The 19,511-nt window shown below is 34.4% G+C and overlaps 1 protein-coding gene across 15 annotated transcripts in view; it reads left to right on the forward strand.

The window, feature by feature from the left end:
• Positions 1-19,511, forward strand: part of ROBO2 (roundabout guidance receptor 2) — a 1,648,891-nt gene that overhangs the window by 1,499,808 nt on the left and 129,572 nt on the right. For all 15 annotated transcript variants that reach the window (XM_060297904.1, XM_060297910.1, XM_060297901.1 and 12 more), the window contains one exon: positions 16,744-16,871. In XM_060297904.1, coding sequence (XP_060153887.1) covers positions 16,744-16,871 — 128 coding nt within the window. The remainder of the gene's footprint in view (positions 1-16,743; positions 16,872-19,511) is intronic.

Raw genomic sequence — 19,511 nt, forward strand, 5'->3', positions numbered from 1 at the left:
TAAGGTTGGCTGGTCAAGATTGGTCAATTAAAGTGGTTTTCAAAAAAGAAGGAATAAAACCTGAGAGCACGAGAAAAGCAATGTATATAAATATTGTATGTGGCATTTGAACAATAGACTGGTCCCTAAGATTTAGAAATATAAGGAGAAGCGTAAATGAAAATTCTATGATTTTTCAGCTATACAGATGTCTTAGCCATTTCTGCTTGAAAAAATAATTAGAACTGCCTGGACCATTATTGTGGGATCTTTTAATAGAGCAACCAATAACAAAGAATATTTAGGTCATTGTCAGGGATGTTGGATTTTAGCCTTGTTCTGACACTGTTTGATCATTTATCCCTTTAGTTATACTCGCATGTTCTGGAAATGATGTTCAACAGATTTCTCTACCACTAACTAGGAGTGTGACCTTGAAGAAGCTATTTAAACTCTTTGTGTTTTACATCCTGAAGATATGGACCAGCAATGCATTGGGACTAATGATTAACTTATACTTTGACTCATTTGTACAGGATGAATAATTATGCCATCCATTCTAATTCAAAGGGTTATTAAAATGATATAACTTATTCAGAGTACTGTAAACACTGTACAGTTGGTGTACATAACAGGTGCCTCAGTTTTATAAATCCTACTGATTGGTGGTATTTATTAGTTATGTAGATAACTACAAAGAAAACATAGTTAATGCTAAAAAATACAGAGTATGTAATTTTCATGAAATAATCACAATTCTCCTCTCTCTGGCCAATTGATTTCCAAAGAAACACATAAAATATTATTGATTGAAGAGTTATCACTTTTTCTTTTAAATCATATAGGTTTATTTATAAATTTTTCCAGCCCGTTTGCCAAGCCTAAAAGTTGTCACCCTCTTCTCTACCTCTGGGAGATTGAACATGGTCCAGATATTATATTCTAACCCCAGTGCAATCAGTTATCTGGGTTGGGAACTTCAAATTTCACACATTACCTGTATCCTTTGTCCACTGGTAATAAGAAAACCACCATCTTTCATAATCTTTGTAAGAAGATTATGTAATGATTAAAACAAGTATTATTGGAGGACTTACTATTTGCCATGCATTCTTCTAAATGATTTTTGCATATATTAATTTCATTATTTTAAAGCTTAGTGTTCCAGAATAATATTACTCCCATTTGAGGTATGTGGAAATAGCTTAAAGAAGTTGTTTCCAAAGACACACATTAATATGTGTTAGGGCCAGGACCTGACTTAGTATCTGTCCAACATGAAACCTGTATTTTAAACTAATGGGCTCTGTAATTATGTGATTATGAATTGTTTATGGAATTGAGCCCCTTACAAATTTTACATTTTAGATAAAATTTTAAATAATTGGTTAGAAACACTATATTATGAGCAACTTTATAGGAATACTGTACAGCATTACTATTAAGGGTAGTTTTTAGACCAATGTCACAGTGTTTTGAGAATCTAAACTTGGACCAGGTCAAGCTTCCCTCCTTGGAAGCTGAAAATATAGATTTTGTTTATAAACAGAATTAATTAGCAATTTTCAGAGGGAGGCCAAAATGGTATTTTTTCTGTGTTTTCATCAAATAGGTGCTAATAGTTGCTGTTAACACAAAACTAATTGCCACCTAGGGTGGGGAGTGCAAGTTGCCTCGTCCTGTGACCACACTGGCCCATCTGTTGAGAATCTCTGCTAAGGAACAATACAGGAACTGGCATGCAATTTGGGTTCTGGCCAGTGGTCAACTAACAAGCTGGGACCACTTGGACTAAGAAATGCCTTGAAGTCAGAGATGCTCTGCTGTCCATTAACTGGCAGCTCTTGTGTTGTGTGAGGGCAGAGCCAAGACCAGGTGCCAGTTTGCAAAGCAAAGGATCTGTCTGAGTGCCGCCTGTCACTGGCATGTGAGTGTTGTCCCACCAGGAGCCACAGCAGGTGTGCTTCGTCCATCAAAGTGTGGCATATTAGAGCATTCAGCTAGGCTAAGGTTGGGACCAGGGCAACATTTTACCTTAGCCCAAACAGGAGGACAGACCAAAGGCTTACCAGGACATGAGATAGTTGTCACATCACACCGTATCCCAACGGTGGATATACTGGATATTTATCATTAGAGACGCTCTTTCTCATACCTGGGTTCTTGCCTTAACTAAATAAAGGGAAGAGTTATGTAATTGACTGTATCAACACAAATCCTTGCCTTTATAAGACAATTTGTGGTTACAATCACTTAGATGAATTAATTACTCCACAGGCTTTTCAAATTAAGGTAGAGTTCTGGTTGTTTGTTTATTTTTTTCTGTTGTTATTCTTAATAAATTGAATCTTAATGTAGAGCTGCAAGGTTAACTAGAATTTAGGAGATCAACATTCTTATCCCAGCCCTGTCATAACGCATCATGTTATTTTAAACAATTTATGTTACATGTCTGAGTACCACAGTCCACATCCGCAAAATGTGTAAGTTGCCTTGGATGGTTTCTGCAGTACCTTTAAATTCCAAAATGGTATGAATCTATGAATGGCAACAATGCAAAACGATTTATAAAGTATAATACATTTTTAGAGGAAAAAATCCCTAAGATTTGAAATGAATGAGCCTAAAAAGGAATATTAAAATTACTCATATAACCATTACCAATGGTATCTACTTTTTACGTTTTGCATATATCTTCTCAGATTTCTATGTGTAAATGGGCTTTTTTTAAATTCAAAATTGTTTTTGACCCTGAATCCTTATCTAAAATGTCTATTTAAAATTTTTACTTAAAAAGTTTATTAGACTTTATTTAAAAAGTCTAGTACTGAATCAAAAGAGTTGTTTTTAATTGCATTTTCCTTTCCCATAAATATAATAAATTATATTTACATAGTGCTTACTCTATATCACACCTACTTTAGGCATTTTACATTAATACACATCCTTAGGACTTGATGTAAATACTATAATTATTCCAATATTACAAATGGGAAAAATGAGGTGTAATGAGGTTAAGTATGACCAAATCACTTAGTAAGGGGTCTAGGATTTCTGGCTCCAAAGTCCACACTCTTGACCACTACTTTGAGGTACTGGATGGGAACAACTTTTTTCCATTTGGGATTGAAGATTAGGAAAATACAGCTTAGTAAACGCCTGGAGCATTTAGAAGTGTCACTTTCATCAGAAAGTCACAAAATATATCTGTGTGGTAAAGTACGTAATAAAGATTTTATAATCTTCATTATAATGGTACTTATAAGCAATAAATAAATCCATTATATCATATCAAATAAATTTTCATCTTTAAAAAATTTATTTTACACTGCCCATTGAAATAGAATTTATAACTATCTTTATTCTCACAGAACATTTTAACTTAACATATCTGTGTTCTTCACAACAGTGTATCTGGAAAAAAAATAAAGTCGCGAGAAACACATTAGAAGCTAAAGAAATGTTTGCCAAGTGAATTAAATAGCATGAGTAAAGGGTAAATAATAGAACTATGAACTCTTCCAGGGCATGATACTTTAACTCATCTTTTCATTCTCAGGGCACTTTTGAATTTACTAAAAGAGTATTTTTTTAATATTTTCATGATAATATTTTATTATCAACAGTTCCATGGATGGTTATAAACTGGAAGGCAGGACTGTGTTCCAGACTTTATATTTTCTACAAACATATATATATTTTTTATTTCTTATAATACTCCCTTTGGGAAAGTTGCTGCTTGACCCACATATTCACATCAACTGGTATGAATTGAAAGACAAAGGGAAGAAAAACAAATAATAACTTGAGACCCAGTATTACAATGACAATGTGAATGAGGATTATATCTTTGTTAGTGTGTGAAAAAGATACAATTGCCAGAGATAAAAGATAAGAGAACGCTTCCAAAGCACGCTAAGAATATACTCCACCACAATAGAAACAATTCTTAGTGAAATCTATTTTAGTTGGTACACAGTATTAACTCATTGGAGCCTCATTCTAAAAGACCATATTTAGACAGGGAGAGTTGTGATTGGGGCACAGTGAACCTTTGCCAATAAATACAAGTACTAGAAGTTTCTTCTGAGAAGGTGATTGATCAATCATGTAGCTCTGTGGAATAGCCTTAAGGAGTTCCCTGGTTGCCTAGTGGTTAGGGTTCAGCTCTGTCAGTGCCGTGGCCCAGGTTCGATCCCTGGTCGGGAACTGAGATCCTGTAAGCCGCGCAGTGTGGCCAAAATATAAAATTTTATAAAAATTAAAAACCAAAGATCTATGTAATAACCTTGTGACAAAATCTCAGTGCAGAAATTTTGCTAGTTATTCTTATGAGCATAACTGTCACAATTGCAAAGGTTATTATAATATCTTTCAACTCATTTCCTCGACTATATAGGCATTTGGCACTTTTATAAAGAATATCTGGTTGAATATTCTGTGTCATTGCAATTCATACAGCATATGGCACTTGTTATAAAAAAATGTTCAATGAAAACTTAAATATTCCATTCATTGACTCACATTTTCTAATAGTTTTGTCCAAATATTTACAGCACATAGAGCAGAAACAAAAAAATCAATCAAGACTTTTACCTTTATTTGAGATTTCATAAAGAGACTGAAAGAAAATATTTTGAACATAATTTATAGTAAGATATCAATTATCTCAAAGGAATAATGAAAATCTTCAATGTAGACTAATAAAATATTATTTATATTTCATGAATTATTTCAAAAGTAACCACAGACATCAATCAAACATTTCTATGTGTTGATATCCCAGCATATTAAAAAAAAATGAGTTTGCTCTCAAGAATTTGAGAAGGAAAGTAAGACTTTTAGAAGAAAGTATGAGATATAAAAACATTAATTATTAAATAAGGAAAATTATATACAGACTATGATGTACAAGACTCTTTAGGGTTTCAGAAAATAAAAGCTTCTCTATTCCCATGTGACACTAGAAACGGGTCTGAAAGGAAGAATAGAATTTCTATAAGTGGAAAGAAGACTATTCTAAGAGATGGAAGCAGGATGAAAAAGCTCTGGTGGTGGAAAGTGTAGGCCAACAATTTGTGGTTCAGTTTCCCTGGAGCGTAGTGGAGTGGCACTTAAGGCCAGCAAGGTTAGTTGAGACTTTATTATGAAAGCCTCTAATCCCAAGTGAAGTGTTTATACTGAACACACTGTGAAATGGGAAATTCACTAAACACATTGAATAGAAATATATTCTTGTTTCTACGTTTAGAAAATTGATTCTTACATTTATATGTAGTGTAGCTTGGAGCAGAGAAAGTTTGGAGGTAGGCATACCTGGTAGGAAGTTGTTTAAAAACTAGTTAGTGGATTACATTGGAGTGTTTCCTGTGAATACCCCAACACGGGTATTAATGCAAGTGGCAATACAAAGAAAAATGTGTTGTTTTTTTTTAATTAGTAATTGATTCTATGTCAGGGTTCATGGGAAAAGAGGGATTAAAAGTAATACTGAAGTTTATTCTGAGGTTGGGTGCCTGGATGAATGATGTTGTCCTTAATAAATAGAGAAGTCAAAAGATTTGTTTAACCTAAATCATTTTTAATCATATAATAATACCATATGTAACTGAATTCAAGTTAGAATTATTTGTGAGATACAAGAGTATTTTTTTCTCTGAGTTAAGCGGAAAATAGATTGCCAAATCAACTATGATATGCCATCTCTGATAGATGATTTCTAATTTCAGAGATTTAAAATATGAAAAATGTGTATCTTAAAATTGATTAACTATGGGAGTAAAAGCTAATGTTTACAGATGTTTTACATGCAAGTAGCTCATTTAATCAATCATCTCAATTGCCTCATGAAGTAAGTATTTTTATACTATCTTTATTTTACAGTTGAAGGATCTGAGAAGCAAATTTCACTGGCAGACAGAGATTTAAATTGAAGCACTTCAGCCCTAAAGTATACTCTCTTAACTACTACACTAAAATAATTTGTTTCAAAGAAAATTATATTAAGATAATAACAAAAACTATAATTTTTTGAGGGCCCACTGGCTTCACGTTAGGCTGTTTCACATTTTATAATTAATCTTTCCAACAGCCTTGAAGTATGAATCCCCTCTTTTAACAAAGGAAGAAACTGAGGCTTAGAGCAAATGAACTACGCGCTCAAGATCACAGGACCTGTGGGTGGCAGAGCTGGAGTCCACACCCAGGTCTCTCTGACATCATTATTGTAATTGTTTCTTTTTCTCCCAGACTCCCCAGCTCCCTTTGCCGTATTTATCTTGATCTCAAATATCCAGTCCTACGTCTAACGTGTGGGGCTCACCCAATACACATTCAGTACGGTATAGTAGCTCTCAATTAGGGCCAATTATGCTTCTCCCTTTCCTAGAGGGACATTTGGCAATGTCTGAAGGCATTTTTGATTGCTACATTTGGGGGATTAGGTGCTACTGTCATCTAGTATGGAGAGGCTAAGAATGCCACTGTCACTATGCACAGGACAACTCCCACGGCAAAGAATAATCTGCCCAAAATGTCAATAGTGCTGAGGTTGAGAAACCCGATTTAGTGGAAACAGTGAATCTGGGCCTTGCTCACCCGAATGCTATTTTATTTGATTTTTATTTTTAATGTTAGGACAAAAATAATAGAATATAGTTCAAAGAAATAGATTTCAAAGATAATAGTCTTTTCTTATTCCCTTAACTATGAAGGTTATACCAGTGAGATGGACAAATAATACCATGAATGGACTTGACATAAACATGTCATCATTTAACACAAGAAGAAGACCCTTTGGTTCACTAATGACTTGAAGTGAATGTATATTTTTGCATATTTTCTAGAATATATGAGGCAGGGAATTTTTCTTTTCATTTCTTGTTCATGAAATTGTTGCTGAATTGATCAAACTAGTTGAGTAGCTTAATTAGTGAAGTGTCTGAGCCTTCATTTTCAAATAGACCTACCAACCCACAAGTTCTGTGACACATTTAATAAGTGCTCCTATGTCATGTTGAATTTCTAAATTACTCCATAAGCATATTTCACAAGGAAGTTTCTATGGGCAGAAGGCAAGAAAAGAAAGCTTTTTGAACCTTCCATAGAACCGCCTAGAATGAACATCTCTCTGAGGACACAGAAGCCTACCCTGCCCCTAGGGCTCACTTTGAACACCTATGAAGGAGAATTCCTGGAGTTTGTCCATCAAATACTGCAAAGCCACTAAGTACGTGGCAAATTTAAAAATCCATTTTATCCCAAACTTGCAGTCCCTTATTGCACAGATTTCATTCCCAACTCAGAAGAGTGCAAGAAGAATGGGAGCTGCTAATCAAAAAGTCTGGTCTGAGCTGTGAGTTCTGTGGACTCTTGTGAATTTAATCTCTAAAGTCCTTTTCTAAAAGAACTTAAAGTTAAGATTAATTTCTAACCAAACACAAAACTGTGAGATATATCCACTTTTCCAAATCTGATATTGCAATTTCTAGTCCTATTGTAAAACCAAATTGTCTTAAATGCACTTATGCCAATAAAATAACTATTTCTAAATGGGAGGATAATTTAACCTGCTTCAGCACTTAATTTGTTCCAACATTATCTCCTTAATTGTGATATATTTGCACTTTTTACCCTAAATTTTTCTGTTCTAATTAGTTAAAATAATAAGTGCAATATTTTAAAAAGTATTTAAAAGTAATACATTTAAGGAGTTGCAGATATTATTTGAATAATCTGCTAAAAGTTAGTGAAAACATTATCACAAAATGGTTGCATATTAAGGACAGTTGTGAAAATAATTAAGCATTCCTTTCTGTTATTATGAGCCAAAGGAAAATCCCAATATCTCTAGGATGGTTTGAACTTGATTTAATATGAGTGTGGAAGGAAGAGTACATGATTTTATAAGATAGATATAGATATAGATATATATATATATATATACACATACACACACAATTATGTCAATGCATAATTGAGGTTTTCCTAGGCAAATGCAACAGAAAGGCACTGGGACAAGAAAAGTGAGGATACTGGCAAGTATCTTATGGGCCATGGAATCTAAGCAGGGTAGACAAATAAGTGTTGATGCAAAGGAGTGATAGAAATGGAGGAAGAGGTTCAGTTTGTAAACTGATTAAAAGAGTAGGAACCATGCAAGTTTATGGCAGGATCAGATATTTGAACTTCAGATTTCAAAGATATTTGAACTTCAGATTTCAAAGATGGATCCATTCCAATTGAAGAAAAGTTCCAGGATCTTGCTATGAGACAATGGCAAAGGGAGATGGAGACAATATCTCTGAAGGAGGAGATGTTAGAGTAGTGAGAGGCAGCTACAGATAATCTCACATAACATCTATTGGGCATTTACGATATGCTAGGTTCAGGTCTCAACACTCTAAATGTATTAACTCATTTAATCCTTACAACATCCCTGTGAAGTAGGTCCTTATTAAATGCCATCTTGGTCAAATGGAAAGAAATTCTAAAGGTTCCATTTGAAAACTGGATAACATAATTACTGTTCAATGGGATAGGACTTTTTGGTTTTGCTTTTAAAATTTTGCTTGGTTTGTTTTGAGGCTATGTAATTCCTTCCAAAAATATTTATTGAGTAACTGCTCCATGTCAGGCTCTGGGTATTATTTGGAATATCTGGGAAGGTGTTCTCACTTTCACTCTTTCTCCACCCTTACACAAACCCACAGGGAAGAGCCAGATTTCTATCAATGCATGGAGGTGAAGGTGAAAATCTGAGAGAGATAGAGGATCAAGAAGTTTTACAAATCAGCGAACAGGTAGTTCAGATGGCACAGTGAAAAATTTTGTGAAGAGGACCACAAAAAAATTGTCTGAGGTTATATCAGAGGAGATAAAACTCACTGCAGAGGTGGTGAAAATGAGAGAATAAGATAACAGGAGAAGACGGAAACTTGGATGGTGACCAAGGGTACCAGGCTATGAACTTCACAGTTGTCCACAGATTTGCCAAGGGAGTTAACTCTTGGAGTCTCCGCTGTCTGTCATAGGTGTAGAAGATGGGAGAGACAGGGGGTACTCAAAAGACAGCCATAGCCTCAGTGATTAAAACTTGGAGGTACTTTTAGTTGGGATGAGCAGGGTGCTTTGGCCTTTCTGGAAGGACTCGGCTGTAGTTTGGTTTAATTGCCCAGTCTCCAGAGAGGGACTCTGTTTTCACGATGGTCAATGTCTGGGATTCCCTGGCAGTCATTCTGAGGCCTTGTCTTTTGGGCCTATTATCCTGTGATTTGAAATATGCCCTGTGTTAAGTTAACTATTGTTATATTCTTGTGGGTATTTTAGTTATCTTTTTTGTTTGCTTGCTTTCTCTTAGCTTTTTAGTTGGAAAACTCCTTGCTCTCTCAGCTGTGCTAAAGAGAGACTAGAAGAGGGGTTTTCCATTGATGGGTCAAGCTTACAAGGGTAGAGCCACCTTTGATTGGGATGAAGATAATGAGGATAGCATTTACGGGAAGCCAAAAAAGGATAAAATATTGTTTGGTTAATTAAGACAGAGTCAAGAATGCCATCATACTTCAAGTTTCATTTTGGCTTTCCGTATAAGCTTCCAGAATAGAACAGCAAGTTCTCTTTGGGGACCACTTTTCTCTTACTATTTCCCTATAAGTCTAATCTCCCAAGATTTTTGTTCCCAATGAATGTTATGTTAATTTTAATTTTTAAATGATATCTGTTCTTCATACTGCTCTTAAGTGCCCTGCAGGTTTTAGTTGATCGGTATGTCTCTAATTATCAGTGAATGATTCCATGAGATTAATAAGTGATTTTTTTAATCTTAAAAATTCTTCTGTTGAAAACAAGCAATACTTTGTAACATTTTCATGTAAAAGCTCCATAGTTAAATTTTCACTGAATTTGGAACTACGGAATGCCTATTATTGCAGACATTCCTTCATTTTCTGAAAGCATCTAAGAGGTGTAAGGTGATCTTCAGCTATTTTGATTGAGTGCAAGTATTTTGAAAACTGAAAACAAACTTTTCAAGTCTCCCTAAAAGGAAAGAAACATTTACTTGTGTAGATATTAAATATTTCCTGGTCCGATTCATAGTTTTTACGTTAATGATTAATAAAGCAGATACATAATAAAATTTTAGGTGCTAATTCAAAACACTCATTCTAGAATTGGAGCCAGACATCCTATAATAAGAAGTAGTAGGTAATTTCAAAACTAAAAATGCTGAGAAGATAAATTTCCTTCCACAAAAAACAAAGGTGCTTTTGAGATGAGAACGGTCTTTCAGGAAGTTTTATTAGTGTAGAGACCTCACGCAAGTCAAACAAGGCAATGAGATACAGGGACTTAAACTGAACATGGTAAAATTCCAGTTTGTAATAGAAAATGTAGAGTATTTCCTTTCGTCTTTTCTCCTCTCAAATTATATAATTTGGGAGATTTGGAGGGGGTGGTCCCTAAGTTATCTTAGTTATATTCATAAAAGCCAGAAAATCATGAGAAGTTCCTACCCTAGAAGCTTAAGGTACATTGGGGATTGCAAAGTATGAGAAATGTATAAAATGTGGTTATGTTATAAAACTTGGCCAGTTTTCAAAAATCTTGTTTGGTATTTTCAAAGTAAATTTAGATTTATAGGAACTCTTCCCCCTAGCTGTGAGAGGTTTCTTTAGCAGGAAGAAATAAAATAGATTATCTCACTTAAATTTGGAAGTGATTTTAGCATATAGTATTCTGTTTCTTAAAATATCAGTAATATTTTCTCTTTTGACACACTTTTAAGATTATTTAAGATCACATACAAACAGAACCTTGCATACAAACTGTTGTTTTAAGTATTAAAAGAAATGTATTTTGTTTTGTTTATTATTTAGCTGAACAGATGGTAACGGTTTGACACAATTTAGTTCCCTTTTTCTCTCTCTCTTTTTTTTCTTTTTTCCTTTGGGAAAAAAACAACACAAAAACCAGAGCTTCTTTTCCCACTTTGTCACAGCTGGTTACCAATCAATCTCAATTCACGGTACAGTGATGATAGCACATGTTGTCCGGGGGCCAAATCTGATTGGGTTGCATTTTTCAGCAGTGTTTCATATCAGAAAAAAAAAAAAAAGGTATCTTTATAGTGGGGACTGTCAGCACATGATTGTACAACTGTCATTAATCAAACCTGGCAACAATGACTGCATTTATACAAGTCTGAGACTGGCAGATTTCACAATCAAAATCACCCAATTTCTGTTAGGATTTCTTCACCAGTAATGTTTTTTCATCTGTTTCTTTTTTTTTCTTATTTTTAATTAAAGTCAGACAATACTTCCTACATGTTGATCACATATAATATCATACCATGTTGGAAAACTAGTTGTTTTATACCAAAGTGTGCTCTAGTTACTAAAAATTTATTCTCCACTATGTAAAGAAGGCTAAGAGCAAATCAGGGAAAATTTTAGGTACATTAGATTGTTTAATAAAACAATAATTTTAAAGTATATATATATATATATATATATATATATATATTAGGAAATGCATTTATGACCCTCCTAGGATTACAGTTGGTTTTAGAGTAATACTGAGAAAAATACTGATAAAAGTTAGTTTCTGGAGTTTTTGAGACTCTGAACATAGAGTCTGATGCAGAAATACACACCTGCTCAAAGGACGTGCACACAGAGCAATAAACACACATATCAAATGGAAAAGGTGTGTTGTTCTGTGTTAGAAAAATAAATGGACACCAATGCACAGGACATCGACTTCAGTCTCTCTATAACTCGAGACAACAATATCAGAATCTTCTTCTATAAAATGGTGTTTGGAAATAGGCATTTTCTCTAATTTATTGTTGTGAAATTTATATGAATCTCAGTTGTAAACTGTAAAGATCTCTTTAAATATAAGAAACTATTATTTATAATTATTTATATTACTCAGTCAATATTTGCTTTCTAGGGAAAAATGAATGTTTCCCCAATTATCCAATCTAGTAGTGTAAAGCATCAATGAGATGACTATTAAGCATGTACGAATTTATCCAGAAAGGAATTCAAGAAATAAGGCCACAATTATTGGACCTGTGAAAATATTTGACATCTAATTTCTTGTGAAATATGTACTTTTAGGAAGCAAGTTATTGTCTCAGAGACATCATGATCTGTAGAGAAAGCAGAGACTGGTAGTAGATACTCATGACAATTTTTCTCCTGACTATAATTGTCTCAATGTGTGTGGCCTTGGGAAAGGAACTTTGTCATATTTTGCCTCAGCTTGCCTAATTGTGAAACTAGCAATGAGCCAAATATCTAATTCTTTCTGGGTTTTGAAGTTATTTAGACGTAATTTCTTTAAAACCAAACCCTCAAATATCTTAAGTTTTTGCAGGTAAGAGCTAATTTGATCATAATTATAGGTTTATCATTTCTCTGATCTGAGTTGTATCTTATTGTGAAAATTGACAAAGGTACCATGACATGCTTCAGTCTCTTGGGTTGTGGGTACTGTCAGGGTTCAGGCTAGAGACTGGCACAGTGGTTCAGTTATGTTGGAAGGGACCGCAGTGTCTCCAGTTGTACAGTTCTATTAGACCCATGTAGGCAGTGTGATGAAGGAGAAAAAGTGTGCACTTTGGAGGAAAACAGACCTTGATTTGAAAATCCAGATTTCTATGTGAAAGTGTCAAAATTTTAAATATCAGTTATTCCAATAATTTTAAAACATTAGTGAGCCAAAACACAACACGCACATGGATACACACACATCACTTGCTCTCATGCAGACTTCAGTCCACAAATGAGCAAACTGCAATTATGATTTTATAGTATCCGGTGTAAATTTCTGTAGTCAGACCACAAGGCCTGAATTCTAATAACAACTCTGCCACTAAAAGCTTAATTGGCATGTTGACCATTTATTCATTGAACCCATTAAGGAAAATTTTGTGGGAGTAGTTGCCATTTTGGTAGTATATCCCCTGTTTAATTTCTCTTTATAGATTCATACATCACGATTTTTAAAAATTGAAACTTTATGCTTTCTTTTGGTAGAAAGTTGTAACCTCTGTAATATAATTGATGAAGAATGTGCCAGGAGAGCTAGTTTTTAATATGGTCTAAACTTTTGCTACCAATGAATTCCCAGACTCTGAATAGCGAAGTATTATTTTTCTAATCTTAAAATTAGAATATTAGACTAGACTCAATATTTTTTCCCTATGTCTCAGAATTTATAATCTGTTGGTTTCGTGGAATAACCAATTTCCATGTATTTTCTTATAATTGCATAATTAAATAGCCTTTCCCCCCCTCTTATCCTAAAGGTATTTTATTTAGGCTTCAAGTATTCTCCTTTAATATTATATTTGGGGATTTTCTGAGTATTTCCATGTTCACTGATTCATATTCTTCATAGTTTTCTAGACTTAAATTATATTTTTTGAAGTTATTGTTTTCACACGTGAAGAGTTCAAGTTCATGTATGTCACCTTTTCAATTTTTATGTCTCTAATTCCTTTCTTGATAAATAGGGGGTAAAATTGAACATAATATTCCACTATGCCATATTTTATAAAAGTGTAAAAATAAACTATATAGTTTCAGGTTGAAGCTTATATGCCTAAAATTTCTAATTTTTAAAATAGGAGACATAATAACTTTACTCCTTACCTACCAGAATTGTTATGAGAATACATTAAAAAGTATATTTAAGAACACTATGCAAATGCATTTTTTGTCATTATTTTATTTTAATAACACATGTGATTAGAAACCACCCTAGCTGCCAGAATAATGAGTTGATATTCTCAAAAGCATTGAACAAAGCACAAAGCTTTACTTTGTTCTCCTGTTGTCTTCACATTGTTTTAGATATTCTTCTAGAATTATTTCATTTACTTTTGTGCAGAGAGAGAGGGTTTTTTTCATGTTACTAACTTACAGAGGGAAATTTCCAGTGATAATATGTAAATCAAAAGTCTAGATTGCTAGTCAGGATTCGCTAACTTCTTTATTTTAGCTCTATCTCCATAGTAGCATTTATGTATTAAATATTGTGAGTCTTAACATTTACAGTATTTTGTTTGATTTAACCTACATTTCAGAACTAACTGCTGATATATAAAGCTAATAACACTACTTTGTTTCTTGATATAATAGAGTTCTATATTTCATATTAGTTTACCTTTCAGTTCTGCATACGATTGTTTTACTAATAACGATGCTATGAAAGAACTATAGAAGAATTTTAAGAATTTGTTGGCTGGTTCACCGCTCATTCCGTAAGCATTCATTGAGCACATCCAAGATCTCAGGTGCTGTTTGGTAGGGTTCAAAGTATATAGTTTGGAACAAGAGAGAATCAATGATTGTTCTCATGGAGCATACATGCTCTTGGAAACTAGGAAGACAATAAACAAGCAAACAAAAATTTGATAGAGGTGTGTGCTGTGAAAAAGATAAAAAGTACTAAAACCAACAAAAAATATAAAAACAATAAAAACAAGTAAAAGTAATTTTAAAATGTAACTGGTGGGGCTTCCTTCCCTGGTGGCGCAGTGGTTGAGAGTCCGCCTGCCAATGCAGGGGACACGGGTTCGTGCCCCGGTCAGGGAAGATCCCACATGCTGCGGAGCGGCTGGGCACGTGAGCCATGGCCGCTGAGCCTGCGCGTCCGGAGCCTGTGCTCCGCGACGGGAGAGGCCACAACAGTGAGAGGCCCGCGTACCGCAAAAAAAATAATAATAATAAATGTAACTGGTGGGTAAAGGGCTACTTTACATTGTTTGGGCAAGAAGATATCTTTGAGGGGATATTTGGGTTATCTTGAAAGTCAAGAATGATCAGCAACAGGGATTCCCTGGTGGCGCAGTGGTTGAGAGTCCGCCTGCTGATGCAGGGGACACGGGTTTGTGCCCCGGTCCGGGAAGATCCCACATGCCGCAGAGCGGCTGCGCCCATGAGCCATGGCTGCTGAGCCTGCGCGTCCGGAGCCTGTAGCTCCACAACGGGAGAGGCCACAACAGTGAGAGGCCCGCGTACCGCAAAAAAAAAAAAAAACCCAAGAATGATCAGAAACAGCAATGAAAACTGTAGGGGAAGGGCATCCCCTGAAGTTACAAGAGAAGTACAAAGACAGTGGTAATTAGGTTGTTATGTTGAGCAAGGGAAAAAGGTCCATGTTGTTAGGAGAGAGTGAACAAGAAGTTGGAGAGATTATTTAAAAATCTCAAAGACCAGAGTCTGTGCTCTTAACCACTTGGTTATGCTACTGGATGTTAAAAGCTCTGTGTTGGGGTTTTGGATATAGCAGTGAGTGAAACAGACAGGATCTCTGCCTTTATCAAAATAGACAAATCAAAATGTGAGTAAGTGCAGATTGATTGGTGTAGCAAGAAGTTTTTTTGTTTGCTTTGGGGGGTCAGTTTTGATTTTTTGTTTGTTTGTTTTGTTTTGTTTTGTTCTGAGGAGAGAAGAATCATAGTTTTCTAGTGTGGTAATGGATGGCTTCAAACAAGAGTAGTGGAAGATAAGGCTTCCCTCATGACTTAGGACATTGTAAATCAGCAGAAGTTTAACCCGAAACATACAGACAGAAAAGTAACCACCGTAACTGGAGGATGGAGGAGCAAGGATAGTTGAGTTTAGTTGGCATGTTTGGTTCATAGACACTTGATTTCTGTCTTGCAGAGTTCTGTAAAACAGAACTTTTATTAGGTCCATGTCTCAGTTCGTAATAATGTTAAGCTGTGTTATTCTTTTATAACTAGCTAGAAGTAGAAGAAATCTGATTATAATAATCTTCAGTGCAAGCCTAAAAGCAATAGGAAGTCCCAGCTAGTTGTAAGCAGACAGAACCAATTAAAGTAATATTTTGGAAATATAGCTTTAAATGTGTGGTATGTATGAGGAAGACAGTCAGTGTGATCAACCAGAAGCTATTGCAAAAATGTGTGTGTGAAATAACAAAAACCATCAGTGAAAATCAAGAAGAAAAATCAGATATGAAAACAATGTAAAGATAACTTCTTCATCAATTTGTATAATTTCTTAGAATCTAATAAGAGCATATTCTTATGCAAGCTCTTAAAAAATTCATGTTAAAATTTGAGAATTTTTTTCTGAACTAGTATGTTAGTGTACTTGTTACAAAATAGAAGTGTGACAATAAATGTTTGTGAAAGAGCCGACGACGTGCATTTCCAGAAATCACTCCAAGGCATGTGGATGTTTTAAAAGTTAATATTGCTAATCTAAAAAAAGGATTACCCCTTCTTAATTCTTTTAGCCAGTGTCTGTTTTGTCAATTTGCCAACAAATAAGAGAATTTTCTCCTTTAATATATTTCAGCTCTATTATCTTCAAGGTACCTAAAAAATAAATCATATATTTGAATGCAGTGTAACTTACAAAATATAACTCACCAAGAAACTGAACTATACAGTGTTTTCTTACTGTCTAAGAGCTACCAAAAACAAGTCAAAGTGTTAATAATACCTTTGAGAGTTTTGATGCAGCCAGAGTTGTATACGTATCTAAATTATCGGTAATTGATAATCAAGCAGCTAGAGATAAGATACAAAATTAATGATCTTATTAGCAGTAGCTTTAATCTAAGCAATTGCACTTTATGGCTGAACGTTGTGTGTGTGTGTCTGTGTGTGTGTGTGTTATTTTAGGTAAAATACAGTATAAAAGAGAAAAATGAATAGTTAGTGTTATCTAAATATAATCAATGTTATTTAATAAAACCGATTCATATTCTACACAGGTATGACATCAGAGATGATTACACACTGAGAATTAAAAAGGCCATGAGTACAGATGAAGGCACATATATGTGTATTGCTGAGAATCGGGTTGGAAAGGTGGAAGCTTCTGCTACCCTCACAGTCCGAGGTAAGAGACTTAAGGTGTGAAATACAATTGAACCAGAAGACTAATATTTGGTCAAATTGGTAAGTGAACTCACAATCAAAATAATAGCTTATGCTGTTTTATTATCACATTAAAATGCCTAGATTTTGTGTCCTCTCTATATTTTAGTTGAAATAAAATTACTTTCAAATTTGGGTTTGAAGGGATGATCATTTGAAATGATTAATTTTTATTTAATAAATAATAGCTAATGTAGTTTAAAAGTAAATCTTAAAATAGGAAAGATTTACACTAATCTTTTATGTTTCCATTGTTTTGAACTATTTACTGCTTTTAAATGTCACTAATTTCAAAGATACTTGGTTTTCTGTTTACTAGATTGTCGCTTTATACTAGTAGACTTTTTTTGAAATTCTTTTTTATTTCAGCATTCAAAAAGCAATCTGAAAAAGCTAACACTGCTTCCAAAGGTGAAAAATGGACACAAAGGAGCTCCCATGTTGAGAAAATCTGATTTAGAAAGTGATTTGTGAAGTTCATTCACCTTAAAAAATTGAAATAGTCAGTGCCGCTCCTGTAATAACTTTCACTTTCTGGGTATCATGCACTTTCTCAGTCATGGAATAATTTTCGTTTATAGACTCCCTGCAATTACTTATAAGTGAAAGAAAGCATTACTTAACCCTACAGTGAGCTAGAATGAATTAACTGCCTTCCTGGTGGCGCATGTTGATCCACATGAGTAAATTATGTAGCCCAAGGTACCAAGTAGTACCAAGTACACAGCCACACTTACTCTCGCCAAATAGATATTACCCATGGCATTGTTTGCACTCACAGAACTTCAGAGATAGGCAAGTACATCCATTGCCCTATCTTTCAGCCTTTCTTCCAGTACCTTAACTAATGCCTCCTCCTCCCATCCCTCATGGTAAGGAAGTTGGCTGCATGTTTATATCCATGTCTCACTTGCATCTCACCCTGTTTAGTCAGACCTCTTAGCCTTGTGCAGCTTTGCTCACAGAAGTTTTCATAAGATGAGGAGAAAGGTTTGGAGGAATTTGGATTGGCAAGAAGTGTGTCAGGGATTCTCAGACTGGTCCTCTAGCTGGTAAGAAAAATGATTTTTGCCAGATGTATGATTTGGGCATCATATCACTAAAATAAAACCTTCCTCCAGGTAAATATTAGGAGACATTTACTCTGGATACCTAGAAAAAAAACTGGTGAGTTCCAGACTTCTCAATCACTTCATTCCTATTCCGCTTAATCCATTTTTCCCCCATCCAGATATTCTAGTGTGGACTTAGATATAAAATAAACTTAGACAAAATGAGCAAACTAGTTGCTTAAAAAGTTTTTCATTCCTCATTAGTTAACAGATCGCAAAAGCTATGATGATACACCAATTGAATATATATACTGATAATATATGATAAAAATCTGATTTGTAAGTCACTTTAGCATAGTTAACCTACCTTTTCCGGTAGGTGGTTATATATTTATGTATATTTGTTTGCTTTTATCTAGTCAGTCCTTTGCAAAAGCAATTCACTTGACCATAATTCGCCCAAAGTTTGTTTGTTTGTTTTTTCTAAAGTAAGTGGAAAAAGAAAATAAACAACTAACCAAGAAATGTTCCTGTCACAAAAATATTTGCTGACTAAACAAATGGTGAGAAAATGTGAGGAGTTGTTTGTTTGTAGAAGCAGCAGGGTTCCTTTTATACTTGAATGCTTGGATGAATGAGATTTGAAGTGGTCTGTTTGCTTTAAGATCTTTCCCAGCTAATTGTTTTCATAATTTGTTGAAAGTTTCAGGTTTACCATTTCATTTAACAAAGCATGCTACTCCTGGATGGATGTTTGAAGCTAATTTACAAAACTAATAGAAAGAGTTGTTTGTTTTCAATAGGATTCTTTTTTTTAAATCAGCAAACCTTAATGGTCTCTCCCCTAATCTGTGTCCCGTAAATGGATTAGAGTGTTTAATCTATGTAGTATGCATTTCATCTAAGACTGAAACCTCAAAAACAGGGTTAAAGAATTAAAATCTCCATAATATAATAGAATGTGGAGTAAAAATTGTTTAAAAATACTTTTTTACCATTAGGAAAAACGGTTGGGATTTCTCATACTAAGAGGTTAACGGAAAAAAAAATATTATCTACGGCTTATTTTTTTACACTCATTTTTCTATGCACATAAATGAAATGTTCAGCCCTTCTCTGGATTGTTTTATTAGAACAGGGTCAACTGACCCAAGAGGCCACATCCACTTTCATCCATTTAATGCAGGGACACAGTTTAGTTTAATTTGCTGATTTTGAAAACATCCACCTGCTGGGTTTTTTTTCAGGATGAAATGTTGCTATGTTACAACGACAAGTTTTATTGTGATGTTTCTGCTAAAATTTTATCATGATATTCACTTTAGCCAGTTTGAGAAAAGAAAACGGAGTTTTATAATCACAATCTGAAGCAGACTTACTCAGTTGTTTTCCACTTCAGAAATATGGTGAAAATAGACTATAAAATTAAACTTAACAGCAAGTAGCTCCCTTTGCTGACTTGACAAACATAAAATTAGAAAGAAATATTGCTAGACAATAATGAACCTCCTAGCATTTATATTCTAATCAAATATTTCATGATCTAATAG

The sequence above is a fragment of the Globicephala melas genome, chromosome 4, assembly GCF_963455315.2.
Source record: "Globicephala melas chromosome 4, mGloMel1.2, whole genome shotgun sequence".
NCBI lineage: Eukaryota > Metazoa > Chordata > Mammalia > Artiodactyla > Delphinidae > Globicephala > Globicephala melas.